This window comes from Neomonachus schauinslandi, chromosome 5 (genome assembly GCF_002201575.2).
Source record: "Neomonachus schauinslandi chromosome 5, ASM220157v2, whole genome shotgun sequence".
Classification (NCBI taxonomy): domain Eukaryota; kingdom Metazoa; phylum Chordata; class Mammalia; order Carnivora; family Phocidae; genus Neomonachus; species Neomonachus schauinslandi.
The window spans coordinates 121,425,457-121,446,373 of NC_058407.1; the positions used below are offsets into that span (position 1 = coordinate 121,425,457).

The 20,917-nt window shown below is 38.3% G+C and overlaps 1 protein-coding gene across 1 annotated transcript in view; it reads left to right on the forward strand.

Moving 5' to 3' along the window:
- HACD1 (3-hydroxyacyl-CoA dehydratase 1) overlaps positions 1 to 20,073 on the forward strand; it is a 20,654-nt gene extending 581 nt beyond the window's left edge. The window contains exons 2-8 of the mRNA XM_044915240.1: positions 7,670 to 7,926; positions 8,748 to 8,865; positions 9,046 to 9,064; positions 9,141 to 9,229; positions 12,187 to 12,308; positions 16,702 to 16,880; positions 19,889 to 20,073. Of these exons, the coding sequence (XP_044771175.1) occupies positions 7,670 to 7,926; positions 8,748 to 8,865; positions 9,046 to 9,064; positions 9,141 to 9,229; positions 12,187 to 12,308; positions 16,702 to 16,880; positions 19,889 to 19,971 (867 nt within the window). The 3' untranslated portion in view covers positions 19,972 to 20,073. The remainder of the gene's footprint in view (positions 1 to 7,669; positions 7,927 to 8,747; positions 8,866 to 9,045; positions 9,065 to 9,140; positions 9,230 to 12,186; positions 12,309 to 16,701; positions 16,881 to 19,888) is intronic.
- Positions 20,074 to 20,917: the final 844 nt, after the last annotated feature.

The window sequence follows — 20,917 nt, forward strand, 5'->3', positions numbered from 1 at the left end:
GGGCGCGGCGCGGGGAGGGGGCGCGGGCGGCGGCCGTGGGGGAGGGGCGCGGGCGCCGGCGCGGCCGCGGGCGTTGAATGGAGCGGAGTGGAGCGGGGCAGGCGGGCGGAGAAGGCGGGGTGAAGGGGGGTGGCCGGGGCCCTGCTAGCCGGGCATTGCCTAATACGGTGCACGGCGTGGCGCGGCGGCTCGGGGCGCGGGCCGGAGGTTAAGTATAGACCCGGGCAGGAATGCGGGGCCGACCCGCGGGGGAGGTGGCTTCGGCCGGGCCGCCCCGGGCGCCGCTGCCTGTTGCTGCTGCTGAAGAAACGCCTGGGTCCCGCGGCCCCGGAGCTGTCCGGCCGGCGGCCCCCACGGTGCATTTCCTCGTGCTGCAGACCTCTGGGCAGAGTTTTCGGAACTGTTAATGTCAGCACGAGTTTTGATTTTTGATTTTTTTTTTCCCCTGAGCCCCAGAGCTTGGGACGATATTTAAAAAACCCTGCCTAATCAGAGCCTGGCCCTCGTGTCCAGCATCTTTATGGCCCCATGCTTCGTGACTGATACCCTGTACTTTTATTTCTGACTTTTGAGTGTGACTTACAAGTTAAGGTTACACAATGACTATCGCTCTTCAAAGAGCTGTCCAAGTGACTTGTGTGTCGACTGCTTTTCAAGACCTGTTGGGAAAATGCTCTTATGTTTCTAAATTGCACTGCCTTTTTTAAAAAGCTATTTTGTCATTATCACATGAAGTATTATTAATCTATATAAATGTGGCGGAACGTTTACTATCTTAAACTTTCTCTGGGGCTTATAGAAAAGAATAAATGGTTTGACCCAGTACTGAGTACCTATTATGTGTTTAGTGTAACCCTAAATACCAAATACAGTTCGCAAAGAATACATTTATTGAGGATTTGCTATGTGGCAGGTACTGTGTTGATTACTTTAGATGTACAATCTCATTTTTAGTTCTCTACCATCCTGTGAGGGATACATGATATTACATTTGACAGATTAGGAAACTGAGGCACAAAGAGGTTAAGTAATTTGCTCAAGATCATACAACCAGCAGGTGTCAAGACTCGGATTTCAGCCTAGCCAGTCTGACTCCAGAGACATGCTACTTCTTTGCCTTTACGCTTTACTGAATTTTATAATCTCGTAGAAGAAAAATAATATATTCAGAACAACTAGAGAACAATTGAGTACCTACCATGGGCTGCTATCATTAGCTACAGTGGGAGCTGAGAGAATTCTCTCCCCTGTGATAGTCTTACCCAGTTTTTGGAACATTTTTGGAATACCTGCCGTTTGTTAAGTGGTATGCTCTCCCTTTCCTTTTCAGTCCACTCTCCCTTTTGAAAACCAGGTTAACCTTTTAAAAGTGAAAATCAATGCATAAGTCTAGTTTAAAGCCTTCAATGACTCCCTATTACCTCCACTGTAATCTAAGGGATTTAGGCTGTTGGTCATTCAAGGGTCTTTGCAATATGCTCCCTGATTCCCCTTTCCAGTTTTATTGTATTTGAAATCAACCGTAACCCATAATGCCGGCAAAGCACCATGCATTTTTATTTTCACAGCTCCCTCCATTTTTGCTCAGGCCATTCACTCTTTGTATAATATCCTCCTTGTTCCTCATATGATTTCTAAATCAAGCGATCCTCTTTGAAGGTTTCCAGGTCTTCTACCCCATCTGGAGCAGAATTAAATGCTCCCTCCTTTGTGTTCTCACACTTCATTCCTATCTTTCCTACCTGCCCAGCAAATTACCCCGTATCTGAAACTTATCTGTCTCCCTGCCTATATTGGGAAGGTCCCTTGTCATTTTCCCCTCTGTTTAAAAGCAAAGGTAACCAAAATGGAATAATCCATGTAACCCTTGGGAGGCTTTTAGAGGCACTGAGATTTGAAGAAGGAATAGGATTGGCATATGTGGAGAGTAGATATTTCGAGAATCTAGAAATTCTAGAAATAGGCATGAGATGCAAGAAAGCCTGGTATATTTTCTTGATCTAATTGGAGGGTGGTGTTGGAGAACAGAGGTAAATAAAGTTGTAGTATGGAAAGTGGGACACCAAGGTATACATTGAATAGTATGGATAGCACAGGGTTAGCTGAGGTTCTTTTTGTTCACTTAATTTGTTTTTCTCTTTTAGCAGAACTTTGAAGTATATTAAATTTTTGTAATAGTTTTGAAAACAATAAAGTAATAGATAAGTATTTACATAAATATAAAAAAAGAACTTGCCTAATTTTATAAGCTTAGCATGACCTTTTTTCTTATCTTTTATGTGAATATCTTCATTCAGATAGCATATATCCACATTATGCTATTATTCCTCTTGCCTGCTTTATTTTTCTCATTGCACTTATTGCCATATAACTGTACAACGTATTTTACTACTTCGTATTGTTGCTTATTGTCTGTCATGCCCCCATTAGAGTGTAAGCTGCTAAACGCATCTTATAGAGCATTGCAGTTAGGGTATCTGCTCTTTATATATTCTATTTTCACCTAATATCCTACCAAATATTTCTGTATAGTTTTCATAAAAATATTCTTTCATGGCTACATAAGAGTGTATAGATTTAATGTACAATAACGGATTAGCTCATTCCTCTAATGACATTTTGCTTTTATTTGTATCTGTTAAATTAGTTACTTAGGATGAATTCCCCAGAGTAGAATTACACCTTTAAAGGATGTGAGGATTTTTATGGTACTTGTTCATAATAGGTATTTGACCAGAGAAGTGAGTATTTCTCCCTCTCTCTCTCTCTGGTGGTTTTTTTTTCTTTTTCTTTTTCTTTTTCTTTTCAGGACTTTTGAGCCCATATGTGTCAAATGCATTGTCCTTGGTCAAATGAGAGACATAAGATAAATATTTTAGGCTCTGTCCTTGAAGAAGTATAACCCGGGGGGGCATTTATATATTGCAATAAAAGACAGAATGAGTTAAGTGCTTGACAGAGGTGACAGGTCAGACAGGTAGGGGGAATCAGAGAAAGCTTTGTGGTAGAGATCATAGCATTTCAACTGAGCTCTGAAGGATGAGTAGGATTTGATAGGCATGGATGAGGAAACAGCATGAGTTAGGGTACAGAGATGTGACATTCCTAGACATGTTGTTCAGGCAATAGCAAGTGGGCCTGAAGTGTAGGGGGAAGATGAAGCTCGATGGGGAGCATGGACCACTGCACAGGGCCTTAAATGCCTTGCTAACATGTTTGGATTTTAATCTGTAAATAGTACAATAAGGTGTTGGTTAGAGGCTATGCTTCACTCCTGTTTTGCTGGGTAGCCTCAGATAAGTTACTTAAACTCTCTGACCCTGAGTTTTCTTATCTGTAAATTGAAACAATACAGCTGCTTTACTAGATTATTACAAAGAATAAAAAGATCATGGATATGAAGTGATCAGCAAGGTGAATGATACCGAGAGAGAAACTACTTAAGATAATTTCAGAGTATACATAGTGTGAGTTATTAGAGCACCAAACCCAAGGTTCAGGCATATACATTTCCCAAAATGTTAAGTAACAGACATATATTTTATCCCTGTGGAGGGTAGATCCATTGTATGGATCTTGTTTATCCAGCTTGTTTATCCATTTATCTGTTGATGGACATTTTGGTTCTTCCCAGTTTTTGGCATGACAAAGCTATGAATATTCAGGTACAAGTCTTTGGACATATGCTTTCATTTTTCTTGGATGAATATCTTTGAGTGGAATGGCTGGGTCATATGGTGGTCGCATTCTTGATTTCTTAAGAAACTGCCCAAACTTGTCCAGAGTGATTGTACCATTTTACATCCCCATGGGCAATGAATGAGAGCTGCTGTATATCCTCACCAAAACTTGGTATGGTCAGTCACTGTAATTTTAGACATTCTAATAGGTGTGTGGTGTTATCTCATTGTGATTTTATTTTGCATTTCCCTAGTGACTAATGACACTGAACATCTTTCCATGCATTTACTTACCATTTGTGTATCTTTTTTGGTACAGTGTCTGTTCAAAACTTTTGCCCTTTTTAATTTTTTAATTTGTATTTTTTATAATTTTTTAAAAGATTTTATTATTTGACAGAGAGAGACACACAGAGAGAGGGAACACAAGCAGGGAGAATGGGAGAGGAAGAAACAGGCTCCGCACTGAGCAAAGAGCCAGATGTGGGACTCTATCCCAAGACCCTGGGATCATGACCTGAGCCAAAGGCAGATGCTTAACAACTGAGCAACCCAGGTGCCCCATTTTGCCCCCCCCCCTTTTTTTAAATGAGGTTGTTTGATTTTTCTATTACTGAGTTCTGAGAGTTTTTTATATAGTATGGATATAGGTCTTTATCAGATATGTGATTTGTAAATATTTTCTCCTAGTTGTGGCTTGTTTTTTTTATTTTCTTCACAGTGTCTCTCAAAGAGCAGAAGGTCTTATTCTTAATGAAATCCAGTTTATCTGGTTTTTTTCTTTCATGAACCTTTCAGCTTAACTCCATTGGCATGAGTGTCTATGTGCAGTACCTTGAAACACATATTGGCTGCTAAATAAAAGTTTCAATTTAGTCTAGGAAAGGAAGTTTAGAGGTGTCAATGAACAATATATGAAAGTATGGATGGTATGAATGTCAAAGACCATCTCTGGGACAAGCCTCCGCAGGGTTACTTTATCGGAGGTGTCAAGAAGAAATGATAACATTAGAATATCATCATTTTTCAGTAATGCTGAATAATGGCTCTGGGCAATGATCAGCAGTGAGTGCTAACATCACAAACAAAAGGGACGACCAGAAATTATGTGCTCTTTAGGGAAGTACACAACATAACTTAGGAATTAGCCTCGAATGTGAATCTGTCTGATCGAGCACATGGACCTGTCAACTTCACAGGAAATACAGGGGACAGAGAACATAATAAATGACATGTGGGTAACCTTGCAAGACAAACCACTCAGTGTTCTCGACAGACAAATTTCACGAGAAAGAGAGGGAAGGAGAGATGAATGGATAGAGGGAGGGAGGGGAAACCTATAGATTAAGAGTCATGAAAGACACAGCAACTAATTACAACATATGAACTTTATTTCAATCATGAATTTTAAAAATTATGAGACAATTGAGAAAATTTATATCCTGCCTCTATGTTTTGTGACTGAAGATTTTTTTTACATGGGATTGTGGTATTATGGTAATGTTTATTAAAAGCAATCCTCTTATTATGAGTCAAACTGTAGAAGGTATGAGATTTCCTTCAAAGTAATGAGGGGAGGGGATGGTGAGGAGAGAAGCAAATAGAGGTTTGGATGATACAGGATTGTCCATAAGATGATAATGCTTGAAGCTGGGCAGTGGGCTCATGGGGGTTCCTTATACCCTTCTCTGTATCATTGGGTATATGCGAAGTTGTTCATAATTAAAATCTAAAAAGAGTGTTGAAATAAAAAAAGAAGATACAGGTGTAGATAAGCCAAGTTCCCTATGGAGCAGGTTGTCTCCAAGAAACCTCAGGAGGAAAAGAAAGAAGCACCAGAGACAACCAAAGAAAGAACTCCTTCAATAAGATTTTTTCAGGGTCATCATAGCGTAGTGACATGGCAAGAAGGCCCTGTGTTTAGTGAGTTATGATTCATACCTCCTGTTACAGCACTATTTTGTTTTCTCCACTTAACTAATTTAATAGTTCCTTGAGGCAAGGTCTAGGTCTTATTTATTTCCAATTTCCCAACATGTAGCACACTCCCTGGCTTAGCAATAAATGTTGAACGTGAAGATGAATGAATAAAGAAATGAATTAAGCTAAAAAGCAAGCAGTCTTTTACATAGAAAGCACATGTTTATATATTTTCCAAAAAGAGTACTTTCTCAAGGACTGAGCATATCCATCTGGGTTCAAATTTAGGTAATCAGTCGCTCTGGCCTATTTTTTAAAAACAGAACCTTCTAGAAAATAATTCCAGGGGCACCTGGGTGGCTCAGTCGTTAAGGTCTGCCTTCAGCTCAGGTCATGATCCCAGGGTCCTGGGATCAAGCCCCGCATCGCATCGGGCTCCCTGCTCAGCGGGAAGCCTGCTTCTCCCTCTCCCACTCCCCCTGCTTGTATTCCCTCTCTCGCTGTCTCTCTCTCTGTCAAATAAATAAATAAAATCTTAAAAAAAAAATAATAATTCACAGTTGCAGAAGCTCTACTTGCTTTTGCATTTTTTTTTTTTAAATTACAATTACTAAACCGATGAATGTAGGAAGTGCAAATTTAAATGTAGGGCCCCTATGGGAGACTTTGTCATCCCATTGTGATGGTGGGTTTAGAAAGTGAGCACTCATTAGTTCAGAAAGTTTCTGGCCACAGTGACTGAAAAACAGTTGAGAAGTTAGGATAGATGGCTCCATGGTCCTTTCTCACCCCCCCCAGAGTGTTAATTTCTTTTATTTCCGAACAAGTTAGTAATTGGTAAGAGCCTAATACTATATTAGGTGGTACAATACTGCCACCTATGGAACAACAGTAAAATTTGTTACCATGTTATAATACGTGGATTTTTATATCTTGCTATTTAAAAATGTAGAAAAGTTGCCATCTAATGAATCCTTTGATGAATTCTTTGGTAGGTTAATAATTACCTCTTAACATGAACTTTTGTAAAACTCTGATTTGGATTTTCCTTAAAAAAAAAAAAGAGATGGGCGCCTGGGTGGCTCAGTTGGTTAAGCGACTGCCTTCGGCTCAGGTCATGATCCTGGAGTCCCGGGATCGAGTCCCGCATCGGGCTCCCTGCTCGGCGGGGAGTCTGCTTCTCCCTCTGACCTTCCTCCCTCTCATGCTCTCTGTCTCTCATTCTCTCTGTCTCAAATAAATAAATAAAATCTTTTTAAAAAATTTAAAAAAAAGAGACAAGTGTATGAAAAATGTGAATGTAAACATCTTAATATGTTTTTTGTTTTCTTATTGTTAGTGTAGGGACTTAGAATTGAAGATGGTGAAATCATAATATTTTAAACCTAGAAAGCATATAAAACATCACCCAGATTAGCCCAGCACAGAATTCAGCATTGACCCTCATATGGGATGAAGCCATCAGTTGGTCCACATATGGGATGAAACCATCAGTTGAATCCAGTAAAGGCAGGGTATCATGGAGAGAGAATAGCATGGGGCGTTGGGAGACCTCAGGGGGTCTATTTCTACCTGGACTGTTGACTTTAAGACTTAGGGTAAGTCACTTGACACCTCTGCATGGTGACTGTCTCATCTATAACAGTGGCCCTCAAACCTTTTTGATAGCACACTACTCTCAGTTAAAATATTAGAGCATAATTCTCTCTATAACTTTTAAAATTTACTTGTAATTCAAATATACCAAATACTATGATTAGCTAATATCCCAAGGCACAATATATACCTAGAGCCAGACCAGTACAGCATCGTGGTTCAAGGGCATAGACTGAGCTCAGCAGTGGGTTTACATCCCCCGCTGCCTGGCTCTGTGACCATTTCTGCCTGTTTCCTCAGCAGTTAAATAGGATAATAGCAGTCCCTTCCTCACAGGGAATTTGTGAGCATGAAACATTAATATGTTAAATGTGCATTTAGAACATTAAAAGCATTCTGAAAGTACATATGTTATCAGCGTTGTTGGTATCATTAACATTTCCATCTTTGGAAGATCTTGCTGATAATTTCAGATTTTACCTGACTTCTTGTCACACCTCATAGGAACGTACATCCCTGCTTTCCCCTCAGTGTGTGCTGAGGAGGAGTGGAAGTGCCCAGAGGAGAAGCACAAGCCTCCATCTTCTTCCGTTGACCTTGTTGACCATGTTCATCGTATTCAATCAGTAGTTCCTTTGTGGGGAATCTTTAAAACCATTTGTCCTTTTTATGAGTATTCTTTAATTAAAAAGTTAAAGCCATATAATAATGTTATCATTCATAAACCCATGTAAGTAGACACTTTGGAGACCATCGAATTAAAAAAGCCTGGAGTAGCTACTCCTTTCCGTGGGTGGGTTACTAAAGATTTTAAAAAGTTACAGATGGCGTAACTTTTTAAAACTTAAAAGTGCTCTTGTAATTGTGAAGGAAACTGGAAAAAAATGAACTCTCGTTAGTGTCTCTAGCAGATTGAGTGTATGGTGAGAAAGCCAGTCTTCGCACGTGCAGCTTGTGTGTGGAGTGCCGGTCATTCACAGCACACAACCTGTCGCATAGAAGTAGAGCTTGAAAAGGCAAGGTATATGTATTTTGTCCTTTTTGTAAAACAAACTCTTTGAGAGCAGGCCCATATCTGACCTTCTGTATGCCTTCTGTGGCACAACAGTTGTTATTATTTAGTGCAAATTCTAAAAAAATTATTATGAAAGATTTTTACTTATGCTTACATATAAATATATACCATATATTTGTATAAGTACATACACACTCACAGGTTTTTACCTTAAGAAATATTTATATAATTATGAAATGCTTTATAATAACCTCATTTTGGGTACATCACTTCTTCAGTCTGTCTGCTGAAACCAAACATGAAAGAGACATTGTTTGACATTTGAATCTAGTTGATCTCCAACATGTTCTATTCATCCCCTTGAAGAGTCAATGTAAAAACAATGCCATTTCTTCCTGTGGGTTTTGTTAAATAGAGTAATGAACTGAGAACATAATAAAACAACATGTTACTGTATAAACTATGTCATTTATTTTCAGGAAGATCCTCGGTATTCATTTTGATAGAACTTTATGAAATACTTTTATTTCTTCTAGGTGGTTGGTTTTAGCTATTGCCATGGTACGTTTTTATATGGAAAAAGGAACACACAAAGGTTTATATAAAAGTATTCAGAAGACACTTAAATTTTTCCAGACATTTGCCTTGCTTGAGGTAAGTTTTTAATGATGCCGTTTTCCTATTGTAATATTTATTTGAAAAATTTTTGTTGAGCAAAATCAGCCTCATTTGGCTGATGACATACCACCTATGGATTTGTAGAAAACCAGTGTTTGCAGGGATTTATATTATGTTGCATGCTATTGACTTGTGATTTTTTTTATTTGCTTACAGATAGTCCACTGTTTAATTGGTGAGTTTCTGATTTAATTTTTATTGTCAGTATAAATTGCCTTTAGGGCAATGGTTGACTTGTTTTTCTCTTTAAGGAATTGTACCTACTTCTGTGATTGTGGCTGGGGTCCAAGTGAGTTCAAGAATCTTTATGGTGTGGCTCATTACTCACAGTATAAAACCAGTAAGTGACACTAACAGGTTCTCTTCATGAGCCTGCAGGAAAGCTTTTTTATTAATAGGAATCTAAAATACTAACATTGCTATATTTCAGGAAGCAGAACCACTAGACAAAAAAGGGGCTGGGTTTGGATTTAAGTGTGATTGTACATTGACTTAGTGCATTAGTAGAATGACCTTGAAACACAAGCAAAACTAAATATTTATATCCATAATCTATTCTCCTCTGATGTTTCCCAGTTTTTAAAATTGATATTCATATTCTGTCAAATAGTTAACTGAAAATTTTCTATTGATGTGTATTCTCTTTGATTATGTATTGAAGTCACCACTATAAACAGGGTGTTTTTCCTCATTCACCATGGAGTGTTGTAGCAACAGGTGTAAAAAGCAAATATAGTTCTGTAGATCTGAGCAAATGGGAAAGACTAAATGAAAAGTTGGAAGGGCTGGGGAGCTTAGGGGAAATTAGCATATTATTTATTGAGGCATGACAGGAGACAGACCTGAATCTAATTAATGGCTCAAACCCTTCTAGACAAAGACACACCACGCTCACTATGTCAAGACACTGGGCCTTTTAAACCCATGACAGAAACATTTCCCAGATGGGCCCTTCTGACCTTCTGACAGCCTCCGGCGTCTCCTGGCTACTTGAGGACAGATCACTGGCCTTCTTTCCATTCCTGAGATGCCTTTCTTGTCCCTCGTCTGCTTGAAATGATACCTTCACTCCCTTCCCTTGCCTGTGAGACTCACTGGCCCCCGTCTGCACAGGGACAGATCACTGCCCTTCTGCTCTCTCACCACTCTGCCCGTTAGCCTCTCCAGACCACCGTCTTTCATTCAACTCCCTCGGTCCACCTGGCCCCTCACCAGGGACTGCTGTGCACTTAGCAGTGAGTGCAGGCCACGCGGAGAGCCAGACTTTGTATTCAGATTGCCGTGTAGTTTAAAAGCAGGAGTCCACCATAAGCAGAATAAAAGAAAGACTGTTCCAGACAGTGAGCGAATATAATAGCCGGGCCGGGACTACAAAGAGTCTGAAGACTGAGGAAGAAGAGAGACCAGACAGGGTGGCCAGCATCAGCTGTGGAAAAGAAGTGAGAGAGAATCTAAAGGGTTGCTAGCCCCCAAGAGAAAAAAGACCCATCTGCTCTTTTTTATCCTCCAAAGGATCTCTGTCTTAGTCTTACTATTTAATTTTCTCCAACAAGAGTTTCCTACCGGTACCTTTCCACCCCTCTTTAATTAATTCAGCCAACATTTACTTCTATACATTTGACATTGTGCTCATGTCTGGATTTACAAAAATGGATAGGGCCATTCCAGCTATATGCGTACTGGTTGTTGGGAAGTGGGGGGGAGTCTTACAGATGTCGAATCATTCAACAAATACTAATCGCACAGCTGTTCTACACCTGAGACTTTGCTGGGGATCTGGCAATTAATACAAATATAGTCCCTGCCTCGTGGATCCTGTAACTGGGAGAGGTGGTAAACAAGTAGTTGCACAAATACAGCTGACCTTGAACAATACACGTTTGAACTGTGCATGTTCACTCATACATAGAATTTTTTTTCTTTTTATAAATTTTTTTCTGATAAATACAGTACTATGTGTATTTTCTTTTATGATTTTGTTAATGACATTTTCTTTTCTCTAGCTTGCTTTATTGTAAGAATACAATATATAACGTACAACATACAAAATATGTGTTAATCAACTTTTTACAGGTTATCGATAAGGCTTCTGGTCAACAGTAGGCTATTAGTTGTTAAGTTTTGGGGGAGTCAAAACTTACATGCAGGTTTTTTGACTACGCAGCAGGGGTTGGTGCCCCTAACCCCCACGTTGTTCAGGGGTCAGCTGTAATTGTTTCATTATGTTAGTGTTAGTGCTTTGAAATAAGAGTATGTATTACCAGGTACCTGGGGACTTAGCCTGACCTAGGGAGGGAGGGCAGGCTTACCCGAGGAAGGAATGTATAAGGAGAGCACTGATGCATACATAAGAGTCAGGCAGACAGACTTTCATACAAATCGGCAAGTGTTATAATACAGATATGAACAAGGAAAGTGAGCAAATAACTGCTCAGGGCGAAAGGAGGGGTTTGGGAAAAGTTTTCCAGAGGGCGTGATGCTTTAGCTGGATCATAAAGGGTGAGAAAGGGTTTCCCGTGGGAACTAACAAGGGAGTGAGTAGCATTCTAATTGGAGGGAATAGCATGTGTTAAGATGCAAACGTTCAGAGCATGTTCTGGAAATAATACTAAGTTGGTGTCACCAGAGAGAGAGCTGGTAGTGGGAGGTTGAGAGATTGCAGATGAAGTTGGGGAGATTCCTGAGCTCCAGATTGCAGAGAACCTTGAATACGATCCTTTTCTTCTGTTAAGCAATAGGGAGCCAAAGAAGCTTTTAAATCACAGAATCACTGCTTCCAAATGTGTTTTTGTTTGTTTTGTGCTTAAGAGAAGACGTCTGTTCATGAAGAGAATAAAGAGTGGAGAGGCTATTTAGCAGGCTGTTACAGTAGTGTGGATGGAGACGGTGAGGCCCTGAATCCAGTGGTGGTCACAGGACAAAAGACAAGTGGACATATGCAGTAGCTAGTGCTCCAGTAGGATGGGTACCCTCAGACGACCCATAGAAAGTTGGAGCATCAGATTGTTCCCATGCTGGTTTTGAGGGGGTGATGTTGTCACGGGTTGGTTAAGTTAGCGGCCGGAGCAAAGGCTGAGAAAGAGAAACCAGTAGAAATGTGACCATTCCTGTGCCTAGGACATATTTGTGTGTTGTCATGAATTATGTAATGGTGACAGCGTTAAGTTTTCTGTCTTGCCTCTGTCTGCCCCTGACATTCCAGTATAGTCAAAGACACATAGTAAATAACTAAGATATCTTCATGGAGAAAAATGTTGAAGGTTAAACCACACTTTGGGTTTCTCTGTGGTTCTGCAGATCCAGAATGAGGAGAGCGTGGTGCTTTTTCTGGTCGTGTGGACTGTGACAGAGATCACTCGCTATTCCTTCTACACATTCAGTCTTCTCGACCACTTGCCATACTTCATTAAATGGGCCAGGTGGCGATGTCTTGCCATTTAGTTTCTCACTAGTGCATGCGTGTTGTGTGTGCTGAGCTAACACCAGAGAAGGAAAATTTGTGTCTTAGCCCATGATGCCAGGATGCTGTGTTTTTGGCTATTAGCAGTGCTATAACTTGAATTCTAAAAGCTTAATTTAATGATCAGAGAAAAATCACATTAATATATATTTTGAGTAAAACCAATGCCAGACAAGTTATATCAGTATCCTTACATAACATGAATTGGTCATTCATTTTTCTTTGGAAGCAAAACTTATAATTTTTTTGAATTATATTAAATTCTGTGCCAAAAATACGGCATTTTTTTCTGAATGATTTAAATTATTTTAATAATCTAGTATCCACAATTTTTAGTATCTTATGTATACAATCTCAGTTTCTTTGCAGAGATAGACATTTTTGAAAGTCACTCACACTTAAGCTGTATTTTGGAATGTGGACAAAATTTATATTTCAATGGTTCTAAATATATCTGTCCTTTTTTTTAAAAAATGATTTTATTTATTTATTTAACACAGAGCGAGAGAGAGAGCGAGCACAAGTAGAGGGGAGCAGGCAGAGAGAGAGGGAGAAGCAGGCTTCCTGCAGAGCGGGGAGCCCAATGTGGGACTCGATCCCAGGACCCTGGGATCATGACCTGAGCCGAAGGCAGAGGCTTAACCAACCACCCAGGTGCCCCTAAATATATTTTTAAAGTGAAAGATGTTCTGTTTTTTTTTTTTTTTAAGTTTGAATTCTTTGAGCAACCAATATTTTACAAAGTTATTATAAAAACAAGGCTGCAATTTGAAGAACAGATCACAAACCAGTATAGATTTGTTCCCTTTGTTTCCTGGGTTGTACTTAGAGTCACAACAACAATAACACGTGTTGTGTACTGAATGCATGCCTGAGATGCAGGGTTGAAAACAAGAAAAACTCTGTCCTCTCAAGACATAGGAGACCAAAAAAATAAAACAACTAACAGATATGTGAGATGCCAGCTGTGGGAAGTGCAAGGAGGCAGCTGAGGGAGGACAGCTATAGCCCCTATATATCTGTCCCTTATATGTCTCTTCCACATAGGTAAAGTAAAAGGGTTTGACGGTATTTTCATTCTTTAAATTTTTTGTTCAACTACAGAAGTAATACGTTTTCATTGTAAGAAATTCAAAAAAGCACAGAAATATATAGACTCAACATGGCAAGTTCCTGTTTATACTCCTCCCTGACCACTACTTTCCCCTGGAGGGAAAAAGCTTGGAGTTTACCTGTCCACACTTTTTCATATTAACGAAAATGTGAACACACAAACATGAGTTTCTAAAAACATAAATAGAATGACATTATGTTTGCTTTTTGTTTATATCTTGGAGCTCTTTTTTTTTTTTTTTAAATCAAAACAGGAACGTTTAGATCTACTTGTAACTCTTAATACTGCCCAATATTCCATAGTATGACTGACCTGTTCTCTGTTGCCCGAATTTAGATCATTTCCAGTTTGCCAATATTATAAATCCTGTTTTGAGATATTATAAACAATACTATGTCCATATGTCTATTTTTTAAAACTCTGATATTTATATTAACACATCCCTAATTTGTTTGAAGGTAACATACAACCAGTGTCAGATTTGTTTTTGATCCCTGTATAATAAAAGCCTAACACTTTTTCTTAAGGTATTACTCCTTTTTCATAACTCATATATTATACATGTTCAAATATAATGAGCTATATAATATATAAAAAGTCCAATATGAAGGGAAAAAAGACCTTTTGAATTGCTTATAATCCTCCTCCGTAAGGATAATCACTGTTAATTATATTTATACTCTTAAGACTTTTTTATATGCTCTCGCTCCTTTGTAGACAGTTTTTGTGGCTTACCACTTTGTTTATTGAAATGCTTTAAAATTATAATTTGAGCTGAAACCTATTGTTTCTCATAAGAAGGCTGCGCTCCCATTTCTATATGTTAGGTTGGTTTTATTCTTATTGTAACCGAGCACTTTTTCACTTTGAGTGATTGGGCCTTTCACACGGTTGGCAGTTTGGAGTGTTGCCGGACTAATCCTAGAATCCATCTCAATGCATCTTGCGTCTTGCATGACCTCAGTCTTCTGGACCTCCAGCACCTTTGAAAATACTAATTCATGATATAGTCTCTTCATTTACTGTATTTGTAAAATTTATTTGTGAAAAATAATGGTCTTTAATGTTTTGTCTGTCTTTTGGAATGCATTTTGCATGTCTTGAATTTCTGGAAGAGTTCAAAACATGTTTAAATTTGCTGTTTAGAAATCCTTTGTCAATTGCGTTAATGTTAAACCAAGTACTACAAGATCTCTCAATTTTGAAATGTACGTGTTAGCATAATACATGTCAGTTAATCATAATCATGAGTAATTATATTGCATGTTAAAATCATAAAAGATTCCAACCATCTATATATATTTGCCAACCTCATTAAAAAACCTGAAATAATATTTGTATTTATAGTCAAATGTTGAAGCTGTCATTCTCAAATAAAACTTCACGGTAAGAATGGCTTCTTATTTATAAATAGCTGGCCTACTGTGACGGTTTGAATATACTTCAATTCTACTTACGTGTTAGAAGTGTTCCTAGAAAAGTCCACTGAATAGGCACTTGTATGTTATTATGTTCCATGTTAATTTCAAAAATGCATTCCCTTCAAAAAATTTTTAGGTAACAATTAGGAATCTTTAACGAGGAATTCTTTTTCTGAATAGGTAATTAAATTTCTCATGCTGCCATCAAAACTTACAGAGTTGGTGACATGCAATCTTTTTCAAGTGCAAAGAAAGTAAATTATATAATTTGTTCTCATTGCATTAAAAATAATCAGTGGCTGAAGGCTTTAAAAACTAGTTTACTCGAGGAGTGATAATGCTTTTTTCTGTTGAAGAACAGTGCTTCCAGAAAAATCATTGGAGAGTCACATAAAGTTTAAAAACTATGTAAATAAGTTTGAATGTTTTACTTGAGAAGGGATTATAAAATGTTGTTATATGATTTTTAAATTGAGCTAGGAAATTAAGATTGGAAGAGAGTAATTTAAATAATATATGAATAACTACACAAGACTAGGAAGAAAGCAGGTGATATACCCACGCAAGGAGGGGATAAACAGGGACAGTAAAAGGATCATTGGTCTTTCCTTTTACCACTGAATCTATTTTGGCAAATAATTCTGTTCCCGCACCATCTCTTAGCTGTGTATATCCTTGACATACAATAATAAGGTGATTTTTAAGTTGTCTCCAAGTTTCTCATACTGATAAATTTAACATTTCTTTACAAATATCTTAATGTCAACTAAATGATGAAATAAAATGCGGATTAATTTGATTTCTCTCCTTGTCCACCAACATTTTAACCTTTATTTTCTGTGGTAACTGCCTTGGAAAAAAGTGATTTTCTTTAATGGAGAAAGGTTGTTGCCTTGGGTCCTTGAAGCTTGTCCTGCTGGAGGCCCATAGAAACCTGTAGAACCTTCCCCTCACCTTAGGCAAGAGTAATGGCTGGCCTACTGGGCATTAAAGACCTTGCCACAGCCCAAATGAACAAACTGTGATTTGGGATTTTGACTAGAATTTTCTCAGCTGTTTTAAGCACACTGACAGTTCCTTTAATGTGGGAATTTTGGAAACAACTTGTCTTACCTGTTTTGTTATGAGAGCTTTAGTTTTAGACAATATATTCATTAGTAGCTACTGATACTTCAGTATTATTTATATATTAAATACACTAAACATATAAATATGTATTTAGTAGTATTATTTCAGTTTTCTGAAGTAGTAATTAATTTTCTTTTAATTAGTAGCCACAAAGGGGTTTCCAAATGCCTCCAAGAACCACTTTGGTAATTTCAAGATTTAGATATGAAATTAAGATCATAACTAGTCTTCTAAAGCACAGCTCTTGATCAGTAAATGACTAGCTGAAGGGGAAAAAAAAAAAAACCACTCAGTTTTGATTCCAAGTGTCAAAGAAGTTACCTTTACAATACCTTATAATACTTACAGGTACTTTACAATATAGTATTTACAACACTTATGTCATTTATAATACAAAACTACATACATATACATTGTTAACACATATACCAATATTTCAGTACTGTAAAGTAAGTTGACTTCTTGTTTTATTAAGATCTTGCCATCTAAAATGGAAACTGCTATGAGAAAAAAGGAGGATAATTAACTTTATAAGCAAATGATTAAAGTAGAAAAAAATTAACCTCCTGTGAGGGGCACTGTAAATATGTATATTTTTAAGTTTAAAGGCAGTAGTAGCAAAAGAACGATGATGTCAAATCCAATCATTATTCTAGAAAAATAATTCTCTGGGGTCTGTCTTTCTCCAGATATAATTTTTTTATCATCTTATATCCCGTCGGAGTTGTTGGTGAACTTCTTACAATATATGCTGCCTTACCATATGTGAAGAAGACGGGCATGTTTTCGATAAGACTTCCTAATAAATACAATGTCTCTTTTGACTACTACTATTTTCTTCTTATAACCATGGCCTCATATATACCATGTAAGTATACGGTCATTAGTACTTTGATTAAGCATATGCTGCGAACGTTTCGTGAAGTATCATGATATGCTAGTGTAATAAACAATGAGACATGATGGCTTACAAATACATCAAAACCTCTGTTCAACCCCACGTGTAGTCATAATTTTAAATAACGGAAGAGTTGAGTGAGTCAAAAAGGACTCTTTCCTAGTTATAAGGAAAAAGGTAAGTAAATCAATACACAAATGATTGCTTTCTCAGAATCATTTAGAGAGAAGCTGAATCTGACTTTTTTTTTTTTTTTTAAAGAAAAGATAGAACACACATCAGTGAACTGTTTGCCAGCATTTAGTTATTTATCTGAAGATAAACATTTTGTCCCTAGAAAATGTCAGGTCACTTCTGTCTAATCCTTGAGCATACACTTGGAAAAGTTATTTAGGAGTACTTTTTAGTCTTGTGTGTGTTGCTCGATATAGTAGAAAATAATGAGGCTGCTTTTCTTAAAATATTTTGAAAAACTCAGCCTCTTCACTAATTTCTCATCACCTTTCAGTAGTTGCTGTGAATTGGTGAAGCTTTACTCATTTCACTTAAATGGCAATAGTGGTAGGTTTTTAGGTCAAATTTTGATAGTCACTAGCAGGGAATGTGAAAGTAAAGCAAGGCTGTTCTTTACCCTTCTCGATAAAATTAGAGGCTCTGGTGTCAGTGAGGGAACAAAGGAAATAAGAAAAGTTTATAGCATCTAAAATCTGCATTGACGTGATACTTAAATAAAACGTAAAAAAAATACTTTATGTGAAGGGGGTGAGCATAAAACCTGGCTAGTAGTCCCTTGAGGCCTCCAACTTTTAAACTTTTTCAAAATCAAAACTGACCTGAGAGTCAGCCTGTTGCCCTTTCCCTCATCTGCTGCCATTTCAGCCTGACTCTCATCAGATTGCCCCCAGGAGGGGGCACGGTCAGGAGGGCCCAGGGGTTGGTCACCTGCAGCACCGTCCACCTCCCTAGCCATGTCTGGAGCAGAGCTAGAGCTCATTTCCGTTCATATCACAGTTAGAGGTTTGGGGATCGGCTTCCCCTCTTCCTTACGACTAGTGCGGCATCTCCACGGAAACCCAGGGCCCAGCAGGTCATGGCTTGAAAGCATCAAACAGTAACTGTTGGCTGGGTGTTTTCAGGTGTCCTGGGAGATGCAGACTCTGGCCTGTGTCAGCGGCAGCTTCTCAGTTCACCCTGCTGACCGTTTCGTGAGGGTCCCACTTGCTGGAGCAGTCCACCAGGGGGATGTTTTCCACTTGATTATTAATATTAGCAGTCATACAACTAGTTGTATTTTGTTTATTAAATTGTGTGTTAATTAAAGGTATTAAACAGTACTCTAAGTACTTTAGCACTCAGAAGAAGTGCTGATAGTTTTCAATAATGACATCACAGATTAGAGGGCATTTCAAGGAGGATGTTATAGGCATCACTTAAAAATCACCCAGCTAATAAATAAGGCTAGTATTTGAACTCAAGCCCATACTTCTGCTATACTACTCAGAATGTTCTAGACGTATTTTCAATAATCAATCAGTTAGTGTTAAGTGTATTTTACCTGAGTATATTTAGACCCCTGGGTATGGTATGATGATTACATTTATCAGGATGGGCAGTACCTAAATTTAAAAAAATAAATAAACTCTGTTGTGCATTTTTGCTCCATTTGGGTTAAGTTCTAAAAATGGTTCACCAAAGTTGCCTAAGCAAAATATTTAGAGCTTTTTTTTTTTTTTTTTTTTTGGTCATTAGGTTACTTGGTTTTAATCGTTCTGTCCATCAGTCTCAGAAATATTTTTACATTTGTATTGTTTATAGCTGATGTTAATTTGTTCATCCTCTAGCTCTGACACTATAAAGCACTATAATCTGAGCAAATTTGAGAGAGGCTCCTGCTCTGGGCTCTGTTTTAGAGGGTCCTATTCTGGCCCTCCACTGATCCTGATCACTCCTCCACACAGGCCCTCCCCTCCCTTCTAGACCACATTCTAGAAACCTGAGACCCTGGAATTTGCTGCCCACAAGGCACTGAGTGTGCATCTAGGGACTGCACGGATAGACGTCTTCCCCGTTCTGTTCTCCTAAGGGGTAAACCATGTCACCGGTATACACATTCCTGAGATCAAGGGGTAGCCAATGGGCAGCTCTTTGTGAAGGGTATGGATGAAGCTGGATTGTGTGGGCTTAGATTCCCACATATGTTCATGAGACCCCTCACGGTACAAGACAGCTGATGGACCCAAGAAATGGGGGCCAGGCAGGGCAGTCTTCCTTGTGCTGGAACATTCTGGCACAGCATCCCAGGTCATTATGAAGGTATATTTATCAAGATACTTTGCTAAAGAATCCCCAGCATTACAGGCATACCTCAGAGATATTGCAGGTTCAGTTTGGACCACTAAAGCTAAAATTGCAATAAAGTGAGTCCAACGAATCTTTTTGGTCTGCCAGTGCATATAAAAGTTATGTTTACATTATCCTGTAGTCTGTTAAGTGTGCAATAGCATCAGAGTGTGCACACCTTAATTAAAAAATACTTCATTGCTAATAAATGCTCACCATCATCAGAGTTTTCAGCGAGTCATTACCACTGATCACAGATCACCATGACCAGTACGATAATAATGGAAAAGGTTGCAATATTGTGAGAATTCCCAAAATGTAACACAGAGACACGAAGTGAGCACCTGCTGTTGGAAAGACGGTGCCAGGAGACTTGCTCAAGGCAGGGTTACCACAAACCTTCAATTTGTGAAAACCACCATAAAAGGAGGCGAGCCTGGAAACTGCAGAGGCTGATGGTGTGTGGGCCTCGGCCTGCGCTCTCAGCCTGAGCTCTGTTGGGGGGGCAGGGGGGAGGTAGGAGAGGTGGGGGGTCGGCAGCGGCGGGGGATGCTGTGCTTGCCCTCAGACTGTGTACATGTGAGAGGTTTCAAGTATAAGGTCAACAGCATCCTCCTTTGTTTTCTTTTTTCCATTAGTGTTCCCACAACTCTATTTTTATATGTTACGCCAAAGAAGAAAGGTGCTTCACGGAGAGGTGATTGTAGAAAAGGAAGATTAAATGATGCCCGTTAACAAGGTGCTTTTTCCAGAATAACCAGGATTACTTGAGTCCAAGTTTTAATAACAAGAATAAACAACTTTATGAAATACTACAGATTGTATGATTTCTTAGAAATATAACGTGACATGCAGTATTTGCCAATATTTGTCTTCACATTTTCTATAAGAACTATGCACGTATTTAGTACCAACTCCTGGGTGGGTGATGATCATTAAGAAAATAATGGGAAAAAACCCTTTTTTTAAAAAAAATTTTACTAATTTTTTTTTTGCAGTATATGCTCCAAGGTTTTTAAATCAATATTTACAAATCAGTTTAATGATTTAACATTATGATATTTGCCAGTGGTATTTATGTGATATTTATAAATGAAAGTAAATGCAGAATTATAATAACATGTTAATGATGTATTGGTATTTCCAGAACCCAAGATCTGTTTCTTAAAAGTTATAAGGCAGCATTTTTGATTAATAATCATTTTGGAAAACATAGACGTAATTTGCTTTGATAGGACTTTTGATAAAGTAGCTATCAAGTAGATATCACAATCGGAAGATACTCTTTGCATATATGCTTAGGCTGTTAAAATTACATATACCGCTAAGCAAATTTGTTTTTATTTGAATTAACCTTCAAGGACAACCTTTTCAACTGTAAGGATTTTAAGGGATTAGAAAGAATGTAAGTGTATACTTTGCCTCACTTGTGAAAAAAGAATAACATTGGGTCTGATCATAATGTTATAGTCAGAACTCTGGCTGAGAAAGGCTTCTCTATACCTCTATACCTGGAATCATCTAATAAAAATCATGTTTTGATAATCCCCTTGTGGGACTTAGGTAATGAAAAGTTTTGGGGTATGACCTAACAGACTCATTTTATTCTGAATTCCATTGAATTTCAAGCAAGAAGTCTTATAATAAACCTCCTGTCCATGTGTTTA